This window comes from Scyliorhinus torazame, chromosome 2 (genome assembly GCF_047496885.1).
Source record: "Scyliorhinus torazame isolate Kashiwa2021f chromosome 2, sScyTor2.1, whole genome shotgun sequence".
Classification (NCBI taxonomy): Eukaryota; Metazoa; Chordata; class Chondrichthyes; order Carcharhiniformes; family Scyliorhinidae; genus Scyliorhinus; species Scyliorhinus torazame.
In genome coordinates, this window is record NC_092708.1 from 94,584,849 (window position 1) to 94,605,171 (window position 20,323).

At 51.1% G+C, this 20,323-nt stretch overlaps 1 protein-coding gene across 1 annotated transcript in view; it reads left to right on the forward strand.

The window, feature by feature from the left end:
• Positions 1 to 20,323, forward strand: part of ifih1 (interferon induced with helicase C domain 1) — a 209,436-nt gene that overhangs the window by 171,360 nt on the left and 17,753 nt on the right. Inside the window, exon 11 of the mRNA XM_072474262.1 lies at positions 18,944 to 19,093. Within this exon, the coding sequence (XP_072330363.1) occupies positions 18,944 to 19,093 (150 nt within the window). The remainder of the gene's footprint in view (positions 1 to 18,943; positions 19,094 to 20,323) is intronic.

The following is a 20,323-nucleotide window of genomic DNA, read 5'->3' on the forward strand; positions in this document are numbered from 1 at the left end:
TTTTTACGCCGGCGTGGGGACATAGGGCGAAATTCTCCGGTATCGGCGCGATGTCCGCCGACCGGCGCCCAAAACGGCGCAGATCAGTTGGGCATCGCGCCGCCCCAAAGGTGCGGAATCCTCCGCATCTTGGGGGGCCGAGCCCCAACCTTAAGTGGCTAGGCCCGCGCCGGACTAATTTCCGCCCCGCCAGCTGGCGTAAAAGGCCTTTGGTGCCCCGCCAGCTTGGGCGGAAATGACATCTCCGGGCGGCGCATGCACGGGAGTGTTAGCGGCTGCTCACGGCATCCCCGCGCATGCGCTGTGGAGGGAGTCTCTTCCGCCTCCGCCATGGTGGAGACTGTGGCGAAGGCGGAAGGAAAAGAGTGCCCCCATGGCACAGGCCCGCCCGCGGATCGGTGGGCCCCGATCGCGGGCCAGGCCACCGTGGGGGCACCCCCCGGGGCCAGATCGCCCTGCGCCCCCCCCCCCCGCCAGGACCCCGGAGCCCGCCCGCGCTGCCTTGTCCTGCCGGTAAGGTAGGTGGTTTAATCTACGCCGGCGGGACAGGCATTCTAGCAGCGGGACTTCGGCCCATTCGGGCCGGAGAATTGCAGGGGGGGGCCCGCCAAGTGGCGCGGTGCGATTCCCTCCCCCGCCGAATATCCGGTGCCGGAGAATTCGGCAACCGGCTGGGGCGGGATTCACGCCAGCCCCCGGCGATTCTCCGACCCGGTGGGGGGTCGGAGAATCTCGCCCCTGGTCTCATTTTGGGAGAATCCAGCTCCTTGGGCGAGATTCTCCGACCCCCCACCAGGGGGAGGGGGGGGCGAGATGGAAGTCTTCATCTTTGCACATGTAGATCATTGTGAAGGGCAATAACTACAAAAGTATTACTCAGCACTGGATACTCCTGGGAGATGCTACTCCAGAATGCTGGACTTGTGGCGTGTTTTTAATGTGCTGTTACAGGCAAGGCACAGAAGTTCAGTTTCTTCATTTGGAGTCAGCTGTAAGTTATAAATTGATTCTGGTGTCTCAAACTCAAAAGGATTTTTCACCATCCTCTTATTCAAAATCTGAAACTTCTCCTCTGGAAAGTAGTGACAAAATCTGTTGATCAGCGCACCCAGATGCAACTGAATAAGTCTTGCCAGTCTTTTGACAGTTCCCTTACTAACATTGTTTTCTTCGTTGTGTCGCAGCAGTGTGAGGAACATGTAGTAATTTTGGCTTTGTACTCGGACTTGCCAAACTTTCAATGATTTTTGGAATGCACCTATTTCTTCACAGTGCCGAAAGCAATCATCATCCTTGCCTTGCAATTTGAGGTTCAGTTCACTTAAAATTGGAAAGATGTCTGTACGGTAAACATAGATAGCATCCAACTCTAATTTTCCTGTATGTCCCTGCATATGACAAACATGGGCTTTGTATCTTGATTTGCATTGGCACAATTAACAAAGCCTTACCTCAAGAAATCATCTTTATACTGCTTTGTCCCCAGTTTCAGTTTCTTCTTAGTAAGCTGTTCACCAGAGGCCCTGCAGCTCTGTATACAGCTCATACAAGCACTCTTTTGTCCTGCCATGCACTCTCCTGAATAGCTTTCTCTAGCAGATCCTGGCCTGTTTGTGTCTCTGACCCTCTCTTTCTTATAACTAAATGACCCATCCTCAGTTCTTCACAGTCCTGTTGCCTTGCTTGCTGGCAGGTAGAAAATGGAGGAATGAAATGAAATGAATGAATGAAAATCGCTTATTTTCACAAGTAGGCTTCAAATGAAGTTACTGTGAAAAGCCCCTTGTCGCCACATTCCGGCGCCTGTTCGGGGAGGCTGGTACGGGAACCTCTCCTCCGTGATTTTGGACCAAAAGCACAGATGTACAGGGCACGTGACGTCAGCGTACGTGCCGGGCGCATGACCTGCACCATGCCACAGTTTCTGGAGGGAAGGCTGCTTCATTCGCATTTAAAGGCGAATGCTTTTAAGCATTTTCAACTTAAAAGCCAGTCGTGGCTGGCATTCTTAAAAGATGGTTGTGGCCGTTGGGCGCTTCTCCCGTGATCAGAAATGCGATGACCGATTGCTCCGCGACGCTCCCAACACCGGACCGCGACCCACCCGCGGGTCATGACCTGCAGTTTGAAAAGTCCTGATCCAGGACTAGAGAAATTACAACTAAGATCTGCTAATCACTAGGACCTGCCTGACATAGAGAAGTACAAATTCAAAAATAGACTTAAAACATTGGAATTGATTTTGTTAAATCAGTGGAGATTAATGGATGTTATAATACTTAAAATTATGAAATTGGCACTGCCTGTGGGGGTGGGAGTGGAATTTAAACCTTAAAAAACTGGGTCTGGTATGATGTTAAAATATTTTTTAAAACTGAATTCCAACCCAAACCCAGCCCCTTCCGGCTTTAACAGAGGTGGGGCGTAGGGAAGGCGACCAACCCACTCAGGGTTGGCACATTAAACACCATTATAATGATGCAAGCCTCATACTTAACCACCATTTAAATTTAACCTTAGCCACACAGATTTTTCAGGCCGCAGAAAACCTGCTGGCTAAAGATGGATGAGGATGGCTGGATTCAAGATGGAAGGACCTTTCCACTTCTCTGCTGGATCTGCATATTGTTGTTTGGTTGGATTCCATCCTTAACTTTATTGTTTAGCCTTGAATGGTACATCCTTTCCATACAGTCTTTCTTTGTCACTGGAATATATGTTTAAGATCGTCAGCCGGGCTTGTAGTATGGCACATTTACATGTACTGAAGTTACATATATTAATGCATACAGAAAGAACATGCACACACATTGCACCTGTTTCAGATAAATAAAATAAGTGATACCCGTTCACTGGTTTATTCCTCAGGTCAATGCTTGAACAATCAAGCTCAAGCTGCCTGGTTTAAATTTCAAACATTACTTGGCAGTTAACTGTCAGTCACCATCAAATGGTGCATTTTCCATGGCAACACCTCTACCATTCAGAGTCCACTTGCAACTAATCAGCACTCTTCTCATATAGTATAAAGTTGTTGTTCCCCCTGGCATTGGTATTCTTGTCCTGATAAGTGCAAGACAAAAAACTTTGAAAACATGTATTTTTTCAGCAATACACAAATGTATATTTGTTGAGAGTTCTAAATACCTCCTCAAATGTCTGCTATTGCTTATCTACTGGCTTACCTTTTAACTATTTTCCAATTCCACTTAAAGCAACTCTGCCTCCATACCCTTGTAACTGCCTTCATTTAGGCTTAATACACTAGTTTCAGGCCCAAATTTCTCATCTTCAAACTGAAATGAAATTCTGACATATTATGATCACTCTTACCTGGAAGATCATTTACTGCAAGATCATTAATTAATCCTTTCCAATTACATATTACCACGTCTAAAACAGACTGATCCCTGGTTGGTTCCAAAATGTATCATTCAAAGAAACTGACCCGAATATACTCTATGATCTCATCCTCCAAGCTACTTTTGCCAATTTGTCCATTAAGATTAAAATTGTCCAGGGTTATAGCACTGTCTTTCTTACAAACCCACACTATTTCTCGAGTTATATTCCATCCTGCAGTTTAGTGTCTGCCAGCAGGTTTTAAACCATCCCCACCAGTTACTTCTTTCCTTTGCTATTTCTTATCTCCCTCAAACTGATTTGACATTTTGATCCTCCAAACAAAGATCATTTTTCACTATTGTACCTCTTATTTACCAACAGAGCTACCCCACCTCCTTTCCCTTCCTTCCTGTCTTTCAAAAATGTCAAAAACTCTTGAATGTTCAGATCCCAGCCATGGTCACTTTGCAGCCATGTCTCTGCAATGGCTATCATATTTATTTATTTTAATTTGTGCGATTAATTCCTCCATCTTTTAAAAAAATTCATATTTACAGGGTGAGGGCTTCGCTGGCCAAGCCAGCATTCATTGTCCATCCATAATTGCCTTTGGGATATGGTGGTGAGCTGTCTTCTTGAACCGCTGCAGTCCATGTGGTGTAGGTACACCCACTGTGCTATTAGCGAGGAGTTCCAGGATTATGACCACGTGACAGTGAAGGAACGGCAATATATTTCCAAGTCGGGATGGTGAGTGACTTGGAGGGTAACGTGGTGTTCCCATATATTTGCAGCCCTTGTCCTCCTGAATGGTAGAGGCCGTGGGTTTGGAAGGTGCTGCCGAAGGAGCATTGAAGATCTTGTAGATGGTACACACTGCTGTCACTGTGCATCGGTGATGGAACAAGTGAATCTTTGCGGGAGGGATGCCAATCAAGTGGACTGCTTTTCCCTGGATGGTGTTGAACCTTTTGAGTGTTGTTGGAACTGCACACATCAAGGCAAGTGGGGAGTATTCCATCACACTCCTGACTTGTGCCTTGTAGATGGTGGACAGGAAGTGGGGAGTCAGGAGGTGAGTTACTCGCCACAGGACTTGTAGCCTCTGATTTGCCCTTGTAGCCACAATATTTATATGGCTAGTCCAGTTCAGTTTCTGGTCAATGGTAACCCCCAGGATGTTGATTAAAGTGGATTCAGTGATGGTAATACCATTGAATGTCAAGGGGTGATGGTTTAATTCTCTCTTGATGGAGATGGCCATTGCCTGGCATTTACGTGGTGCGAATATTACTTGCCATTGTCAGTCCAGGCCTGTAAATTGTCCAGGTCTTGTTGTATTTGTACGTGGACTGCTTCAACGTCTGAGGAGTGGCGCATGGTGCTAACCATTGTGCAATCATCAGCGAACATTGCCACATCTGACTTTATGTTGGAAGGAAGGTCACTGAAGAAACAGCGACAATGGTTGGGCCTAGGACACTATCCTGAAGAACTCCTGCAGTGATGTTCCGGGATTGAGATGATTGATCTCCATTAACCACAACCATCTTCCTTTGAGTCAGGTATGACTCCAACTAGTGCAGATTTTCCCCCATGATTCCCATTGACTCCAGTTTTGCTAGGGCTCCTAGATGCCATACTAGTTCAAATGCAGCCTTGATTTCAAGGACAGTAACTCTCAACCTCACCTCGTTACAAATGCTGTGTGCATTCAGATAAAGAATCTTTGTTCTGCCTTTTTACTATGTTTCCCTACTTTGACCTAATTTCCTGGCTAATTCTTACGTTTCTATACTCTGTCCCCTTTTAATGATTGTTACCCACATCAATAATCTGTACTATTGCCTTGTCCTTTCTCTTTAACTTTCCAAATCTCCTCCACGTGTCTTCTCTGCCATTATTTGGTTTAAATCCCTCTCTCCAGTTCTAGTTGCACGATTCACCAGTTATACGGTTCCAGTGCCGTTCAGGTGAAGGCCTTCCCATGATACAGCTTCCTCTTTGTCCAGTCTTGGTACTAGTACCCGATGAATCAAAACCCCCATTTCTCCTACTCCAATCTTTGAGATGCAATAGTAACCTTCAAAGGGATATTGAAGATATACGTGAAGGGAAAACAATTGCAGGATTATGTGAAAAGAAACGGGAGTGGAATGAATTGAAAAGCTACATCAAAGACCTGACAAAGAAACAATGGGCTGACTGACTTCCTTCTGTGTTCCATGACTCTATAATTAGGGTCAATGTTTCTGTGGAGGATACACACCATCAGAGATTGGTTGTGGTGAAAAGTCAGTGTGCATAATGCACTTGTTATGAATGGAGAGCCCTCACAGCAAGATCTTAGTATTTAATATATCAAATTTCTAATCCACTTGTAAAATAATTTGTTCAAGTAATTCTCATAACCTTTCAAGAAGTTCCTGAAAGATTTAGTATTAAGAGTCAGCAAGTATGTTTCAGTAAACCTCAAAGATATCCATAGAGCTGGCTTGTCCTTCCACTAGGAAGCGCTTTCCAGAAAAGAAAATATCGCAACTCGTTCAAGTGTTAGATCCGCAAATTATACTTTCTAACTTGCAGACCTGTATACTGTATAGCTGGGTAGTTATATAAATGTTGCTTGGATCAAAATCTATTGATTCCTGTAAAAGAATAAAAAGACTAACATTGTGGTATTCTTACCTCATACCATTTAATTAATCACAGTTGGACTTAGTACACAAGTGCAGTCTGTAAGTCATTGAAGGATGGAAGGTGAATGGCTGTATTCCATATTCAATGTGCTGAGAATGTAAAACAAAATGAATTTCTGGATGTTCTCTGTTTAAGTCAAGGTTACATATTTAGACTTTGCACCAAGATTAGAAATGCTATATAATGGAAATCAGTTACATTACAAGTGGAAAATATTCATGCTTACTTAAATGATCCGGCAATCAACAGATCAGCTGATCAAAGCTCTGCAGCCCTGCCATAATCAATTGTGAATGGTGGTGGACAATTAAGCAACTAAGAGGAGGAGGCTCCACAATATTCCATCCTCAATGATGGGGCAGCCCAGTAAACCAGTGTAAAAGTCAAGGTCGAAACATTTGCAACCAGCCAGATATGTTTTTTTTTTAAAATATGTTTATTCAGAATTTTTCAACAAAAATTTTCAACCATTCAAACCCCCCCCCCCGTAACAAAAAAGAAAAGAAAAGTAACAGAACAAGCCATAAACATATCAATCCAACATACTACAGACCTTGTACAATGGGTTCCTCCCGCACATATTGACTTTCCCATATGTTTATGTTTTTCCTTTCTCAAGTGCCCCTAGGAAAAAACCCTTTCCCCGCCCACCCTTATACCCCCCCCCCCCCCCCCGAAAGAGACGCCCCCCTCCCCTCCCTCCCCCTCCTCCCTCCCTGGGTTGCTGCTGACCGACCTCCATCTAACGCTCCGCGAGATAGTCTAGGAACGGTTGCCACCGCCTGAAGAACCCCTGCGCAGACCCTCTCAAGGCAAACTTTATCCTCTCCAGCTCGATGAACCCTGCCATGTCATTTATCCAGACATCCACACTGGGGGGCTTTGCGTCTTTCCACAATAGCAAAATCCTCCGCCGGGCTACCAGGGACGCAAAGGCCAGGATACCGGCCTCTTTCGCCTCCTGCACTCCCGGCTCGTCCGTCACTCCAAATGGTGCTAGCCCCCAACTTGGCTTGACCTCGACTTTCACCACCTTGGACATAGTCCTTGCAACACCCCTCCAGAACCCATCCAGTGCCGGGCACGACCAGAACATATGGGCGTGATTCGCCTGGCTTCCTGAGCACCTCCCACATCTGTCCTCCACCCCAAAGAACCAACTCAGCCTCGCCCCTGTCATATGCGCTCTGTGAATAACCTTAAACTCTATCAGGCTAAGCCTGGCACATGAGGAAGAGGAATTAACCCTACTTAGGGCATCAGCCCACAGACCCTCTTCAATCTCCTCCTCCCATTTGCCCTTCAGCTCCTCTACCAAAGCCTCCTCCTCTTCTTTCATCTCCTGATATATCGCCGACACCTTGCCCTCTCCGACCCATACACCCGAAATCACCCTGTCCTGAATCCCCTGTGCCGGGAGCAACGGGAATTACCTCACCTGTCGCCTCACAAACGCCCTCACTTGCATGTACCTGAAAGCATTTCCCGAGGGTAGCCCAAACTTCTCCTCCAGCGCCCCTAGGCTCGCAAACGCCCAATCGATGAACAGGTCCCCCATTCTTCTAATCCCTGCCCGATGCCAGCTCTGAAACTCCCCATCCATCCTTCCTGGGACAAACCGATGGTTATCTCTGATTGGGGACCACACCGAGGCTCCCACCGCACCCCTGTGTCGTCTCCACTGCCCCCAGATCTTTAGCGTTGCCGCCACCACCGGACTCGTGGTGTACCTTGTCGGCGAGAGCGGGAACGGTGCTGTCACCAGCGCCCCCAGGCTCATTCCTTTGCAGGACACCATCTCCAACCTCTTCCATGCCACCCCCTCTCCCTCCATCACCCACTTACGGATCATCGCCACGTTGGCTGCCCAATAGTAGCCACCCAGATTCGGCAATGCCAGCCCTCCTCTGTCCCTACTACGCTCCAGAAACCCCCTCCTTACCCTCGGGGTCTTGTTTGCCCACACAAAACCCATGATGCTCCTGCCTACCCTCTTAAAAAAGGCCTTGGTGATCATAATAGGAAGGCACTGGAACACAAAAAGAAACCTCGGGAGGACCATCATTTTAATCGACTGTACCCTGCCCGCTAGCGAGAGTGGCAACATATCCCATTGTTTGAAGTCCTCCTCCACCTGCTCCACCAACCGCGTCAAATTAAGTTTATGCAGGGCCCCCCAACTCCTAGCTACTTGGATCCCCAAGTACCGAAAGCTCCTTTCCGCCCTCCTCAACGGTAGGTCATCTATCCCTCTTCCCTGGTCCCCTGGATGCACCACGAAGAGCTCACTTTTCCCTACATTGAGCTTATAGCCCGAGAAGTCCCCAAACTCCCTTAGGATCTGCATGACCATCCCCTCCACTGGATCCGCCACATACAACAACAGGTCATCTGCATACAACGACACTCGATGCTCCTCTCCCCCTCGGACCACCCCCTCCATTTCCTGGACTCCCTTAATGCCATGGCCAAAGGTTCAATTGCTAATGCAAACAACAGGGGGACAGGGAGCACCCCTGCCTTGTCCCTCGATACAGCCGAAAATACTCCGACCTCCGCCGATTCGTAACCACACTCGCCACCGGGGCTCTATATAGGAGCTTAACCCAACTGATAAACCCCTCCCCAAACCCAAACCTCCGCAACACTTCCCAGAGATACTCACACTCTACTCGGTCAAAGGCCTTCTCCGCGTCCATAGCTGCCACTATCTCCGCCTCTCCCTCCACCGATGGCATCATAATCACGTTTAGGAGCCTCCGCACATTGGTGTTTAGCTGCCTGCCCTTTACAAATCCGGTCTGGTCCTCGTGAATCATCTCCGGGACACAGTCCTCAATCCTCGTAGCCAGCACTTTTGCCAGCAACTTAGCATCCACGTTAAGGAGCGAAATCGGCCTCTACGACCCACATTGCAGTGGGTCCTTATCCCGCGTCAGGATCAAAGAGATCATCACCCTGGACATTGTCGGGGACAGGGTCCCCCCCCTCCCTTGCCTCATTGAAAGTCCTCACCAGCAACGGGGCTAACAGGTCCGCGTACTTCCTGTAAAACTCAACCGGGAACCCATCTGGTCCCGGGGCCTTCCCCACCTGCATGCTCCCCAGTCCTTTAATCAGCTCCTCCAACCCAATTGGCGCCCCCAAACCAGCCACCTCCTGCTCCTCCACCCTCGGGAGCCTCAGTTGGTCCAGAAATCGTCGCATCTCCTCTTCCCCCACTGGGAGCTGAGATCTGTACAGCTCCTCATAGAAGGCCTTAAATGCCTCATTTACTTTCGCCTCACTCCGCTCCGTAGTTCCCCTGCCATCCTTGATTCCACCTATCTCCCTCGCTGCCATCCTCTTACGGAGCTGATGTGCCAGCATCCAGCTCGCCTTTTCCCCATACTCATACGTCGCCCCCCTGTGCTTTCCTCCACTGTGCCTCTGCCTTCCCTGTGGTCAACAGGTCGAATTCCGTCTGGAGACTTCGCCTCTCCCTAAGTAGTCCCTCTTCAGGGGCCTCTGCATATCTCCTGTCCACCCGTAAAATCTCCCCCACTAACCTCTCCCTTTCCATGCCCTCTCTCTTCTCCCTGTGAGCCCTGATGGAGATTAACTCTCCCCTGACCACCGCCTTCAGCGCCTCCCATACTACCCCCACCTGCACCTCCCCGTTGTCGTTGGCCTCCAAATACCTTTCAATGCACCCCCGTATCCTCCCGCACACCTCCTCATCCGCCAATAATCCCACATCCAGACGCCACAGCGGGCGTTAGTCCCTCTCCTCTCCCAACTCCAGTTCCACCCAGTGCGGGTTGTGGTCTGAGATGGCTATGGCCGAATATTCCGTTCCCTCCAATTTCGGGATCAGCGCCCTGCTCAGAACAAAAAAATCTATCCGGGAGTATGCTTTTTGTACATGGGAGAAAAAAGAAAATTCCCTGGCCAGAGGCCTGGAAAATCTCCACGGATCCACTCCCCCCATCTGGTCCCATAAACCCCCTAAGCACCTTGGCCGCAGCCGGCCTCTTCCCCGTCCTAGATCTGGAACGATCTAATGCTGGGTCCAACACCGTGTTAAAATCCCCCCCCATTATCAAGCTTCCTACCTCCAGGTCCGGAATGCGTCCCAACATACGCTTCATAAATCCAGCATCGTCCCAGTTCGGGGCGTATACGTTTACCAATACCACCCACACCCCCTGCAGCCTACCGCTCACCATCACGTATCGACCTCCATTGTCCACTACTATATTCTTGGCCTCAAACGACACCCGCTTCCCCACCAGTATTGCCACCCCTCTATTCTTCGCATCCAGCCCCGAATGGAATACCTGTCCTGCCCATCCCTTTCTTAACCTGACCTGGTCTGCCACCTTCAAATGTGTCTCCTGAAGCATGACCACGTCTGCCTTCTGTCCCTTTGAGTGCGCAAACACTCGGGCCCTCTTAACCGGCCCATTCAGGCCCCTCACATTCCACGTTATCAGCCGGATTGGGGGGCTTCTCTCCCCCCAATCCATATCTAGCTCTTTTGCTCCCCCCATAACACTCCCGTTAGTCAGCAGACACCGGCTTCCCCTGCCTTCCCGTTGACCCCCCCCCCCCCCCCCCCGTGTGGAAATCCCCCTTCCTCCTCCTCCCCAGCAATCGGTGTGCGCTCCTCCACCCCCCCCCCCTCCCCTCCGTCCTTCCCTTTACGCGGGAAAAAGCCCGCACTTTCCTGAGCCAGCCCCGCCCCCTTTGGCGCAGCTCCTGTTGCGGCCTTATCCCAGTTCCCCCATCCCCGGGCCTCCCCTCCCTACAGCACCAGCGCCCACATTCCCCACAGTCTCCCCATCAGATCTCTTCCCCCATCCCCATCCATCGCCCCACCCGTGGAACATTCCTTACGCATAGTTAAAACCCTGTATACAACCGACATCCCCCCCACAACCACAGACCCTCAGTTTGAGTCCAACTTTTCAGTTTGTATAAAGGTCCAAGCCTCTTCAGGCGTTTCAAAGTAGTGGTGTCGATCCTGAAATGTGACCCACAATCGCGCTGGCTGCAGCATTCCGAATCTCACCCCCTTCCTATGCAGCACCGCCTTGGCCCAATTAAAACCGCTCTCTTCTTTGCCACCTCCGTACTCCAGTCCTGATAGATTCGGATCACTGCATTCTCCCACCTGCTGCTCCGCTCCTTCTTGGCCCATCTCTGGACACACTCTCTGTCCACGAAACGATGAAACCTCACCACTACCGTCTGTGGTAGTATGCATTAGGGGTCATGTGGGACTGTGAAGCCGTGATGCTATTGGCTGACAGATCCCGGGTCCTGGTTGGCTGTTGACCCCTAGCTCCGCCCTGAAGGCGGAGTATAAGAACCCGGGCTTCCCCCCGCAGCTCCAGTCTGTTGCTGAACTGCGGGGAACAAGTCACGCTTAATAAAGCCTCATCGACTTCATCTCTATTCGTCTCTCTCGTAAGTCATTGTGCGCTACAATTTATTAAGCGTGCTTAAAGGACTATGGAGCTCAGGATCGCCCCGGAATGCCTGCGGATCAGCCCCCACGCAGTGAACTCGGCAGCAGTTTTTAAACACTGGCAAGCCTGTTTCGAAGGCTACCTCCGAACGGCCCCCGGCCAGATCACAGAAGACCAGAAACTGCAGGTCCTGCACTCAAGGGTAAGCCCGGAAATTTACCCTCTCATAGAAGACGCTGAGGATTTCCCGACGGCGCTCGCAGCACTGAAGAGCATCTACGTTCGCCCCGTGAACCAGGTCTACGCACGCTACCAACTCGCAACGAGACGGCAAAGTCCCGGAGAATCGTTAGAGGAGTTCTACGCCGCGCTGCTAATTTTGGGACGGGGCTGCAGCTGCCCGCCGGTAAACGCGACTGAACACACGGACATGTTAATTCGCGATGCGTTTGTGGCAGGTATGAACTCTCCCCAAATCCGCCAAAGACTTTCAGAAAAAGAGTCGCTAGGACTCCCAGAGTCACGGGCCATTGCAGCTTCCCTAGATGTGGCCTCGCAAAGCGCCCGCGCCTATGGCCCCAACCGCACGGCAGCCCCTTGGGCTCCGTGGACCCCCGTCGCGACAAACCCCCCCCCCCCCACTCCCTCACAGGCTTGCGCGGTTAAGACGCCAGATCATCCCGGTGGGGCCCGCTGCTATTTCTGCGGGCAGGCGAAACACCCCCGGCAGCGCTGCCCGGCCCGCGCAGCTGTTTGCAAAAGCTGCGGCAAAAAGGGCCATTTCGCGGCTGTGTGCCGGTCCCGGGGGGTCGCCGCAGTCCCCGGAGAAGAAAGAGCCCAGCGCATCCCAAACGCTCCCCAGCGCCCCATGTGCGACCCGCGGGGGCCGCCATTTTGGGTCCCAGCCACCACGAGGGGAGGATGGGCGCCGCCATCTTGTGACCCCCCAGCCACGTGCGATGCATGGGGGCGGCCATTTTGTCCACCCCCGACCACGTGCGATCCATGGGGGCGGCAATTTTGTCCACCCCCGGCCGCGTGCGATTCATGGACGCTGCCATCTTGGATGACAACAAAGGACCCCAGCATCGACGGCTCCACGGGGTCCGAAGAAGACGCTGAGACACGACGACCACGACTGGCCTCGGTGACGCTGGATCAATCATGGCCCCGGACCCTCCAGACGACGACAACAACGGTGCTGATCAACGGACACGAGACACCATGCCTGATCGACTCCGGGAGCACCGAAAGCTTCATCCACCCCGACACGGTAAGACGCTGTTTTTTGACCATCCGTCCAAGTACGCAAAAGATTTCCCTAGCTGCAGGATCCCACTCCGTAGAGATCAAAGGGTTCTGCATCGTGAACCTAACGGTGCAAGAGAGGGAGTTTAAAAACTACAGGCTCTACGTCCTTCCCCAACTCTGCGCGCCCACATTACTGGGATTAGATTTCCAGTGCAACCTGCAGAGCCTAACGTTTCAATTCGGCGGCCCAATACCCCCACTCACTATCTGCGGCCTCGCAACACTCAAAGTTGAACCGCCGTCCTTGTTTGCAAACCTCACCCCGGATTGCAAACCCGTCGCCACTAGGAGCAGACGGTACAGCGCCCAGGACCGGATATTTATTCGGTCTGAAGTCCAGCGGTTGCTGAAGGAAGGCATAATCCAGGCCAGCAATAGTCCCTGGAGAGCACAGGTGGTAGTAGTAAAGACCGGGGAGAAGCAAAGGATGGTCATAGACTATAGCCAGACCATCAACAGGTACACACAGCTAGATGCGTACCCTCTTCCCCGCATATCCGACATGGTAAATCGGATTGCCCAGTATAAGGTTTTCTCCACCGTGGACCTCAAGTCCGCCTACTACCAGCTCCCCATCCGCTCAGGTGACCGCAAGTACACAGCCTTCGAGGCAGACGGGCGTCTATACCACTTCCTAAGAGTCCCATTTGGTGTCACGAACGGGGTCTCGGTCTTCCAACGGGAGATGGACCGAATGGTTGACCAACACGGGTTGCAGGCCACGTTCCCGTATCTCGACAACGTAACCATCTGCGGCCACGATCAGCAGGACCACGACGCCAACCTCCAAAAATTCCTCCAGACCGCTAACGCCTTGAACCTCACATACAACGAGGAAAAGTGCGTTTTTAGCACGAACCGGCTGGCCATCCTGGGATACGTAGTGCGCAATGGGATAATAGGCCCCGACCCCGAACGCATGCGCCCCCTCATGGAATTTCCCCTCCCCCACTGCTCCAAAGCCCTGAAACGTTGCCTGGGGTTCTTTTCATATTACGCCCAGTGGGTCCCCCAGTATGCAGACAAGGCCCGCCCGCTAATACAGACCACTACCTTCCCCATGTCGACAGAGGCTCGCCAGGCCTTCAGCCGCATCAAAGCGGATATCGCAAAGGCCACGATGCGCGCCATCGACGAGTCCCTCCCCTTCCAGGTCGAGAGCGACGCCTCCGACGTAGCTCTAGCGGCCACCCTCAACCAAGCGGGCAGACCCGTGGCCTTCTTCTCCCGAACCCTCCACGCCTCAGAAATCCGCCACTCCTCAGTGGAAAAGGAAGCCCAAGCCATAGTGGAAGCTGTGCGACATTGGAGGCATTACCTGGCCGGCAGGAGATTCACTCTCCTCACTTACCAACGGTCGGTAGCCTTCATGTTCGATAATGCACAGCGGGGCAAAATTAAAAATGACAAGATCTTAAGGTGGAGGATCGAGCTCTCCACCTTCAACTACGAGATCTTGTACCGTCCCGGAAAGCTGAACGAGCCGTCCGATGCCCTATCCCGCGGCACATGTGCCAACGCACACATAGACCGTCTCCAAGCCCTCCACGAGGACCTCTGCCACACGGGAGTCACTCGGTTCTACCATTTTATAAAGTCCCGCAACCTCCCCTACTCTGTGGAGGAGGTCCGTACAGTCACCAGGAACTGCCACATCTGCGCGGAGTGCAAACCGCACTTTTTCAGGCCAGATAGAGCGCACTTGATCAAGGCTTCCCGCCCCTTTGAACGCCTCAGTCTGGATTTCAAAGGGCCCCTCCCCTCCACCGACCGCAACACGTACTTCCTGAATGTGGTGGACGAGTACTCCCGTTTCCCCTTCGCCATCCCCTGCCCCGACATGACAGCGGCCACAGTCATTAAAGCCCTTAGCACCATATTCACACTGTTCGGTTGCCCCACATATATCCATAGCGACAGGGGGTCCTCTTTCATGAGTGATGAGCTGCGCCAGTTCCTGCTCAGCAAGGGTATAGCCTCGAGCAGGACGACCAGCTACAACCCCCGGGGAAACGGGCAAGTAGAGAGGGAGAACGGCACAGTCTGGAAGACCGTCCTACTGGCCCTACGGTCCAGGGATCTCCCAGTTTCCCGGTGGCAGGAGGTCCTCCCAGACGCTCTCCACTCCATCCGGTCGCTGCTGTGTACCACCACTAATCAAACGCCTCATGAGCGCCTCCTTGTCTTCCCCAGGAAGTCCGCCTCCGGAACGTCGCTGCCGACCTGGCTGGCGGCCCCAGGACCCATCTTGCTCCGGAAACATGTGCGGGCGCACAAGTCGGACCCGTTGGTCGAGAGGGTTCATCTCCTCCACGCGAACCCGCAGTACGCCTACGTGGCGTACCCCGACGGCCGACAGGACACGGTCTCCCTTGTTGGCCTTGGGTCTCCTCGTCAGGACCCGATGAGCCCCATCTAGCTCCAGGGGACTCTGAGAGGCCTCCACACCCATCACCGAATGGAGCATCGTGCTCACATATGTCCCGGCATCGGCCCCCTCCACCCCTTCAGGGAGACCCAGAATCTGAAGATTCTTCCTCCTCGACCTGTTCTCCAGATCCTCGAATCTTTCGGCCCACCTCTTATGCAGCACCTCGTGCGCCTCCATCTTCACCGCCAGGCCCAAGATCTCATCCTTGTTCTCGGTGGCTTTTTTCCCGCACCGCTCGGATCTCTACCCCTTGGGCCTTCTGGGTCTCCTTCAGCCCCTCGATCGCCATCAGCAGTGGCGCCAGCACCTCTTTCTTAAGCTCCTCCACGCAGCGCCTGAGAAACTCCTGCTGCTCCGGCCCCCATGCTGCTCGATCTCCGCCATCTTGTTTTTTCTCCCTCGTTTCTTTCGCTGCTCCATAGCCGCTTTTTTTACCGCTCCACTTCTGGTCCACTCCATATACTATGGAAGGGGGACCTTGCTCTCACCTTCCCACACGGGAAGTCATCGAATAATTTCCGTTGGGGCTCCTCTGGAGAGCCCAAAAGTCCGAAATGTGCGGCTTAGCTCCCATCGCCGCAACCAGAAGTCTCCCAGCCAGATATGTTGCGTGGATGATCCATCTCGGCCTCCTCCTGAGGTCCTCAGCATTTCCGATGCCAGTCTTCAGCCAGTTTGATTCACTCCACATGATGTATGTCAAGAAAGGGCTGAAGGCACTGGATCCAACAAAGACTGCAGACCCAGACCACATCCCAGCAATAGTACGGAAGACTTATGCTCGAGAGCTAGCCGTGCCTCTAGCCGGGTTTTTCCATACCTCTACAAAACCAGCATCCACCTGACATTCGCCCTGGTGTATCCTGTCCACAGAAAGCAGAAAGTCTCTCAATCATCTGCAAAGCGGTGGAAGGTGTTGTTGACAGTGCCATCAAGTGGAACTTACTTAGCAATAACACACCACTGATGCTCAGTTTGGGTTCTTCCAGGGCCACTCAGCTCCTGACCTCATTACAGCCTGGGTCCAAACAAGGACAAAAAGCTGAACTCAAGAGGTGAGTTGAGAGTGACTGCTCTTGACATCAAGGCAGCATTTCATCAAATATGACACCAAGGAACCCTGGCAAAATTGAAGCCAATGGGAATCAGGGGAAATTTCTCCACTAGTTTGAGCCATACCTAGCACAAAGGGAGGTGGTTGTGGTTGTTGGAGATCAATCATTGCAGTTCCTGGACATCGATGTAGTAGCTCCTCAGGCTATTATCCGAGGCCCAATCACCCTCAACATTTTCATCAATCCATTATAAAGTCTGATGCGTGGATGTTTGCTGATCATTGCACAATGTTCACCACCATTCTCAACTCCTCAGATACTGAGGCAGTCCATGCTCATATGTCTCAATACCTGGACAATAATCAGGCTTGGGCTATAAGTGGCAAGCTTCTGCCATGCAAGTGGCAGGCAATGACCATCTCCAACAAGAGAGTCTAACCATTTTCCCTTGACATCCAATGGTATTACCATTGCAGAATCCCCCACTATCATGCTTGGGGTTACCATTGACCAGAAATTGAACTGGACCAGCCATACACTGACTGTAAAAGCAGTTCAGAGGCTGGGAACTCTGAGGCAAATAACTCAACTTCTGTCGCACCAAGGCATCAGTCGGGAGTGTGATCGAATACTCGCTACTTGCCTGGCTGAGTACAGCTCTAACAACCATCCAGGAAAAAGCAGTCCACATGATTGGCACTCCATCCAGCAAAGTAAACATTTAACTCCACCACCACCACACAATGGCAACAGTGCACACTATATACAAGATGCACTGCAGAAATCACCAAAACCGCTTTGACAGCCCGTTCCAACCACAATCTCTACCACCTCGCAGGAGCAGGGTAGTAGATAAATTGGAACATCACCACCTGCACGTTCCCCTCTAAACCATGCATTTGTCTTGAAACTATATCACATTCCTTCACTGACCAAGTTGGCTACTTTGTCGAAGATGGTGTCAAGCTTCTTGAGTGTTATATGAGCAGCACTCATCCAGGCATGTGGGGAGTATCAAAATCCTGGAATTTCCTTTATTAACAGCAGTGTGGGTGTACCTACACCATGTGGACTGCAGCAGTCGAAGAAGGCAGCTCACCACTGCCTTCTCAAGGGCAATTGTGAATGGTCAGGAAATACTGCCCTTGCCAGCGACGTGCACAACCCTTGAAATAATTTTGAAAAGCATTAAAGGGTACAAAGTTTTCAACATAATCGCAATAAACTTAATCTACTTCCTGTTCCATTTCTTTAATATTCCTGCTGTTTATGTCATGACACAATATAAAATGAGATGGGGAGTACAGATTATTATTTTTCAGCAAAGCTATTACATGTATCGTATACAGTACATGATATATGGTGTACAGTTCAGTTAAGCTTTATCAGCATAATTTTGTCATTGCAGGTAACTAAAGTAGTTAAAATAGCTACAGACAAGCAAGTTTGTTTGTATGTATGTACTTCATGGATGTAAATGAAAAGAGTCACAGCCTTGCAATTGTATATTTTCAAAAATTTAGATTATCGAAGCCCAAAAGTTATATTCTAAATGTATCATCATATATCAACTGTAGCTTAATGAATTAAATAAAAAGCAATATCAGAATTTTAAATCTGCTATTAGTTTAATCTTCAGCTCCAAACCAACAGCAAGCCTAGAAGATCATGGGCTGGATTCTCCAGTATTGGGACCATGGGCATTTCTGCGCCAGCTGGCGGGGCTCCAAAGGCCTTTTCCGCCAGCTGGTGGGGCGGAAATACGTCCGGCGCCGACCTAGCCCCTCAATGTTGGGGCTCGGACCCCAAAGATGCGGAGCATTCCGCACCTTCGGGGCGGCGCGATGCCCGTCTGAATTGCACCGTTTTGGGCGCCAGTCGGCGGATATCGCGCCGTTTCAGGAGAATTTCGCCCCATGTCTCTATGCCAGCGTCAAAATGGTAGAGTTTTACACCAGAAAAACTTGGATCAAAGGGACACGAATTCCCAGCCCTGCAGGGGGCTAGCAGGGACCCAGAGTAGATATCGCAGCTTTTCCTGCAGATACGGGCTCCCGCACTTCCGGATCGGAGACCATGCATGTGCACGGCGGCGGCCTTGAGTGGCTTCGCCGTGCTCCATGGCAGCCTTGGATTGCGGAGCTAGACCCAAAAAAGAGACCCCCCCGATTGGCCTGGCCCTCAGACCCTGCACAAACATTCCCCGGCAGCCTACAATGTGCCCCCATGATCTCCAATCGACCCGCCCCCAACCAGCCGCCACATGAGTATCCCGACCGGCTGGAGCACATTAGTTCCACGCCGTCGGGAGTTCGGCTGATCGGGGGCGGAGAATGTCGGAGCGGGCCTCTGGCAATGACCCAGGTAGGTCCCGCGCGGCGCGGCGTACTCCCCTAGGAAACTGCTTTTCGGGGCCCGCAGAATCGGTGAACCAGCTCCGGTCCTGATTTCATGCGGGAACATGGATTCTCCGCCCCTGCGCAGCTGTGATTTAGACGCGAGAATGCGGAGAATCCAGCCCCATAAATTTGTTGAATCTCAAGAGTATCAACTTCCGAATGAATATTATGATTATTCAATTTCTGGATGCATTGTTTATTTTATTCCTGAATTTTTAATATATATATATATATTTATTCTTTGAATAGAATGAGCAAAAGGAGGTGCTCGGCAAATTCCGTGATGGAGAAATAAACCTCCTGATTGCAACGACTGTAGCAGAAGAAGGTCTGGATATAAAAGAATGCAATTTTGTAATCCGTTATGGTCTAGTCACTAATGAGATTGCCATGGTCCAAGTAAGTTTATTTGATGTCATGTTTGCTTAAACATTCTTGTTTCATATCATATAGAACTTTTTAATATAGTGTCAGTTGCTGTAATCCCTACCCGGTTCATAAGGGCCTTCATCTATTTTTAACTCAGTATTGAAAAAAAGTCACAATTGTTGAAGAAGAGGGTTAAAGAAGCTGAACTACTGCATTTGCTACTGGCTTTTCTTCCTCAAAGTCCTTGAACGTGTGTCTCTCTCAAATTTACACCCATCTTTCCTGGAACTCCCACGTTTGAATTCCCCAAATCAGGTATCCCCCCCCCCCCCCCCCCCCCCCCCTAAACGGCACTTATCAGAATCATAGTTACAGCCTATGTGTCTGTGATAAAGGTAAACTTATCCCTCTACATCCTTCTCAATCTGCACACAGCCTTTTATATGGTTGACCAAACCATTCTCCTTCCGTGCCTCTTCACCATCATCCCACTGGGTGGGCTCCTGTACATTGGTTCCATTCTTATTTATCATGTCCTAGCCAGAAAATCACCTGCAATAGCTTCTCTTCCCGCTCTTGCAATGTTACCTCTGATGTGATGCTTTCTATTTCTCATCTACATGCTACCCCTTGGCAACATAATTGGAAAGTACAGTATCAGTTTCCCCACATATGCGGAGAACAATCAGCTTTACCTTACCACCACCTCTCTTGACCCCTCTAAAGTCTCTTAATCGCCATTCTCTGATTTTCTGACATCCAGCACTGAATGAACAGAATTCTTTTCCAACTAAATATTGGAAAGACTGAAGGTATTGCCCTAGATTCTCCAGTTCTGCGGCTATGTCTGCAGGGACCATCTGGTCTTACGTCCAGAAAGTCGCGCCAGCTCTGCACCGATCCTCCGCCTGGTGGGGGCTAGCAGCCGTGCTGCATAAAGCCCCCTGGCTTTACCTTCAGATACTGCCACAGAATGTCTGAGTCCATGGCCGCGTATGCGCATGGCGACGGCCGTGCCGTACAGCATGGCGCCGGCTGCGCGTGGACCCAGGCTGCCAAAAACTGCCCCCCTGTAACCCCCTCGCCACTCCCGGACCACCCCCCACCAGTCACCCCAGACCCCGCCGAAGCTCCCCCTGCCAGCAGAACGGCACCCCCCGACTGTGGTGGCGCTGGACACAGTCCGCAGTCGCCACATGAGGCCCCCGAAAGTTGTGAAGACACATGTCCCACGCTGTCGGGAACTTGGCCTATCTGGGG